This window comes from Penaeus japonicus, unplaced genomic scaffold, assembly GCF_977035675.1.
Source record: "Penaeus japonicus unplaced genomic scaffold, GWHDUDI00000001_assembly GWHDUDI00000006, whole genome shotgun sequence".
Lineage (NCBI taxonomy): Eukaryota > Metazoa > Arthropoda > Malacostraca > Decapoda > Penaeidae > Penaeus > Penaeus japonicus.
The window spans coordinates 26,738,239-26,743,238 of NW_028234408.1; the positions used below are offsets into that span (position 1 = coordinate 26,738,239).

Below are 5,000 nucleotides of genomic sequence, written 5' to 3' on the forward strand. Positions count from 1 at the left end.
CCCAAGCATGGCGATTTCCTTGGCACGTCCTCATTCCCGTGATCGTTAATTAGCACACAGTAGAGAAGTGAGAGCCATCCGGGAACGAAGAGGAGGCGAGTATTTAAAAGAGATTGTGTCTCGTGGCGGATTGCGCAACGCCAGGCTGGGACGCCGCAGGACCTCGTGGCGGGAAAGGCTTGCGCAACGTCCACTCTAGGCGTAATGTTGCACTTTGCAGATGCAATGGCGCTCGTTTGCGCCTTCCTGGAGATCTGTCTTTGGCGCGATGATTCATAACAATGCATCGTCAGCGTTGTCCTAGTGGCCCAACGAGGTGTTTCTTGTAATTTAAATATCGCAATCACGTTTAGCATGTCAGTCCTTTTTTTTTCCACAATGTAAATTTAGATAGTATAGATTTTATTTTCCCATCATTAGACTTCTAAAATTAATATCATTTTTATCAAACGTATCGGACAGATCCAAATCACCTTACTTCCTGCTTGTAAACCCCGAGAATCGACCGATTTGACCTGACCGCTCTAGCAGGTCTTACTGACCTGACCCCATGTAACTGCACAGGTCACCCAATATGGCATAAGATTAAACAACCCTATGACCCATAATTTAAAGAGCGGGGGATGCCCAGGGGGATGTGACCCATAATTTTAAAGAGCGGACAAAACCGGCGCGCGCATTGCCCTCTCCCTTCAAGTAATCCTCATTAAATCGAATAAGTTTTCCCTCTATATACTAATTACAAACGCAATACATTTCATTTGAATTGTTAAAAGAAAGTTGACTACAAACGCAAATGGGGATAAATATATAAATATTTTTTAAATAGATAAGGAAGACTTTGTTGTGAGTCATGTGTTAAAAGGCGGGAGAGGAATGCGCGGGAGAAGCACATGACGCTGTCTTTGTTGAGATGAAATTACGTTACCTCTCCTTTTTTTCCCGGTGGGAGAAAACTTGTTGGTATGATATTGGTCGTATGTCGGTTATTATAAAGGGGAAATTATCGTAATATATTCGCCTCAATTATATACATGTGTGTATATATTACAAGTCAGTTATTAACCAAAAAGAACGAACACGTATTGATTGTTCGTATTTGCATCATTTATTTATTTTGTTTTTGCAGATTGTTAGTATTTATCACCTGTGTTTCTATGAAAGTTTCCTCTTCAATCGATAGAGAACTTATTAAAAGTAACATATTTTCTTTTAGAAGTCATAAATACTGGTACTTCTTGTAAGATAAATGCCTATTTACAAACTTCTTGTCTCACTTCATTTAAATGTATGATTTTCTTGATTTAAATGATTGTTCATAACGTTGTTTTTAATTATCACTTAACATTGCGTGCCCAGATTTATTTATCGCTAGTAGCTACATGCATTCTACCTATGTAAACAACTCTTGAAATATGCGTATTAAATTATGTACTTTTATTGTGTATTTCTGAATGTATCCATATGCAAACCTATACTCGTATGTCTACATATTCACATACATTTATACATACGAGTCTTCCCCAGGGAGAAGTCCCTGCAGGCTCATCTGCGAACTCACACAGGTAAGGCATCTTCTGGCATTTAACTCGCCATTTTTAAACTGCACCTGTTGTATCGTCTCAAAACAAACTAAAATCACTTCATAATGAAAGGAATACATCAAAAGTACGAAGTTCGTGATGCGTGTGGCTCGAAAGTTAAAAGTTTTGAAAGTGGGTCAGGCGAGATACACAACAACTTGGCGGGAGAATGACGTCAAGATTCCGGTAACGTTTTTAAACGGACTAAACGGTCCCATATTAGCCCAAGCATGGCGATTTCCTTGGCACGTCCTCATTCCCGTGATCGTTAATTAGCTCCAGTGGCTGACTTAGAGATGGGAGAGCCATCCGGAAAGAAGAGAGGCGAGTATTAAATGAGTTTGTGTCTTCGTGGAGGATTGTCGCAATAGCCAGCTGGAACCGGCCGCAGGACCTCGTGGCGGGAAAGGCGCTCTCCTCCACGTTCTAGGGCGTTATGTTGCCCTTTGGCAGTTGCAATGGCAACCGTTGCGCCTTCCTGGAAATCTGTCTTTGGCGCGATGATTCATAACAATGCATGGTCAGCGTTGACCTAGTGGCCCAACGAGGTGTTGCTTGTAATTTAAATATCGGAAATCACTTATAGCATTTAAGTCCTTTAGTTTTCACAATGTAATTAGAATTATAGATTTTGTTGATTCCCATTCCTTAGACTCTAAAATGAATATATTTTTTATCAAACGAATCGGACCGATTCCAAGATCACCTTACTTCCTGTCTTGTAAACCCCGTTATATAGAACTAGGGACCTGACCTCTAGCAGAAAGGACTGACCTGACCCCATGTAACTGCACAGGTCACCCAATATGGCATAAGATTAAACAACCCTATGACCCATAATTTAAAGAGCGGGGGATGCCCAGGGGGATGTTGAATGTTAAAGGCTTCCAGACAAAACCGCGCGCGCATTGCCACTCCAGCCAAGTATCCACATTAAATCGAATAAGTTTTCCCTCTATATACTAATTACAAACGCAATACATTTCATTTGAATTGTTAAAAGAAAGTTGACTACAAACGCAAATGGGGATAAATATATAAATATTTTTTAAATAGATAAGGAAGACTTTGTTGTGAGTCATGTGTTAAAAGGCGGGAGAGGAATGCGCGGGAGAAGCACATGACGCTGTCTTTGTTGAGATGAAATTACGTTACCTCTCCTTTTTTTCCCGGTGGGAGAAAACTTGTTGGTATGATATTGGTCGTATGTCGGTTATTATAAAGGGGAAATTATCGTAATATATTCGCCTCAATTATATACATGTGTGTATATATTACAAGTCAGTTATTAACCAAAAAGAACGAACACGTATTGATTGTTCGTATTTGCATCATTTATTTATTTTGTTTTTGCAGATTGTGTATTTATTTTCAGCCTGTTGATCTTATGAAAGTATCCTCTTAACTTTTAGAAGTATATTAACTGTTAACATATTTAACAACTTTTCATAAATGAATAGGTACTTCTTGTAAGATAAATGCCTATTTAAACGGACTCGCACTTCATTTAAATGTATGATTTTCTTGATTTAAAGGTCTTGTTCATACGTCTATTTTTAAATGATCACTTAACATTGCTTGCACATATTTATCGGCTATGTAGATAAATGCATTCTACCGAAATAACATACACGTTTGAAATATGCGTATTAAATTATGTACTTTTATTGTGTATTTCTGAATGTATCCATATGTAAACATATACTCGTATGTCTACATATTCACATACATTTATACATATACACATATGCAGGTATACATATACACGTATGCAGGTATACATATACACATATCCAGGTATACATATGCACATATCCAGGTATACCTATACATCCATGCAGGTATACATATACATACATGCAGGTATACATATACATACATGCAGGTATACATATACATACATGCAGACATACATATACATACATGCAGACATACATATACATACATGCAGACATACATATACATACATGCAGACATACATATACATACATGCAGACATACGTATACACACATGCAGGCACACATACATAATATCAATGTTTTTACATTATTCAATTCATTAAATTTTAAAATAGATTCTGTAAAGTGTTCCTCACTAACTCTGAATTTCTTTTCCAGGAGAGCGTCCCTACCAGTGTGACTATCCAGGGTGTACCAAAGCCTTCACCCAGAGTGGACAGCTGAAGACTCACCAGCGCCTCCACACAGGAGAAAAGCCCTTCATCTGCTCAGCTCCAGGTAATTTCGTTGAGCTAAAGTGCTTCTGATGATGACTTGTACTACTTAACCAAGAATATTTTGAGTGTTAGATAGGATTTTAATATATTAGAAATTCTGATTTGAGCTTAATATTTCAGGATGTACATCTCGATTTACTCACGCCAATCGACATTGCGCGGAACACCCTTATGCTACCCTTCAGAGGACTCCTGACCTGAACATCAACCCCCAGCTTTCCCCTGCAGAATGTACTGATGATGTAAGTACATCATGAACTATCTTTAAAACACTGCCAGTATACATCTGATATCTGCTGATGCATGGTTACCTGTACGTGATTTTATTACATTAGTTTTATTAATGCTATGGCTCCCTCAGGTTCTACGATGGCTGGAGAAGTACCGCAGTGAGCGCATGGAAAGAACGCCTGCCAAGTCGCGCAAAAACAAACGAGAGTTAGACGGAACCCCCGAGACACCCCAAACTCCATGCACACCTTCTTCTGACTCTGACATCATGTCCCCACCACCCGTCAAAAGGACAAAATCACGACGTGGTCTGGGACCACTAATGGAACAACAGCAGAATCATCTTGATCATCGCTCTGGTGCTATTTTTTTTTTCTTTTTTTTCCTTCCCCCTCTTTTTTTTTTTTTTTTTTTTTTTTTTTTTTTTTTTCCCCCCCTCTTTTTTTTTTTTTTTTTTTTTTTTTTCCTTTTTTTTTTTTTTTTTTTTTTCTCTTTCTCCACACACAACCGGACAGACGAGAACGCTTACATTCCGTCTGGAGATAGTTACGGGGGTGACGAGAACAAATACGGTGATTACCAGAGACCACAGCGACCAGTGCCAGCATCGCCTGTCCATGCCCGGGTTCTCAGAAACACTGAAAATCTACAGAGCCCCATGAAGACAAACAATAGTTATCGTGGATTTGACATGGATGGGATAAAACCTTTAGTAGAAATCGACGAAACTGTGTATGCGCAAACACTCCCTGTGAATGGAGTCCTTACCACTGAGCCGCCACAAATGACCCTCCAAGAGCCAGAAGTTATCCTTGGCATGAATTTTACCAATGTCATGCAGTGTGAATCGGAGACACTTACTGTTCTACCACCAGATCAGCTTCTTGAAGGCGACCAGGTTGTGGTAGAATTACCATGGCAAGTGCCAAGAGATGCCACAATTATTCAC

The 5,000-nt window shown here is 39.3% G+C and overlaps 1 protein-coding gene across 1 annotated transcript in view; it reads left to right on the plus strand.

Moving 5' to 3' along the window:
* Nucleotides 1–5,000, plus strand: part of LOC122244919 (uncharacterized) — a 6,960-nt gene that overhangs the window by 656 nt on the left and 1,304 nt on the right. Inside the window, exons 2-5 of the mRNA XM_043002883.2 lie at nucleotides 3,702–3,821; nucleotides 3,941–4,062; nucleotides 4,182–4,417; nucleotides 4,544–5,000. The exon at nucleotides 4,544–5,000 is cut by the window's right edge and continues 1,304 nt beyond it. Of these exons, the coding sequence (XP_042858817.2) occupies nucleotides 3,702–3,821; nucleotides 3,941–4,062; nucleotides 4,182–4,417; nucleotides 4,544–5,000 (935 nt within the window). The remainder of the gene's footprint in view (nucleotides 1–3,701; nucleotides 3,822–3,940; nucleotides 4,063–4,181; nucleotides 4,418–4,543) is intronic.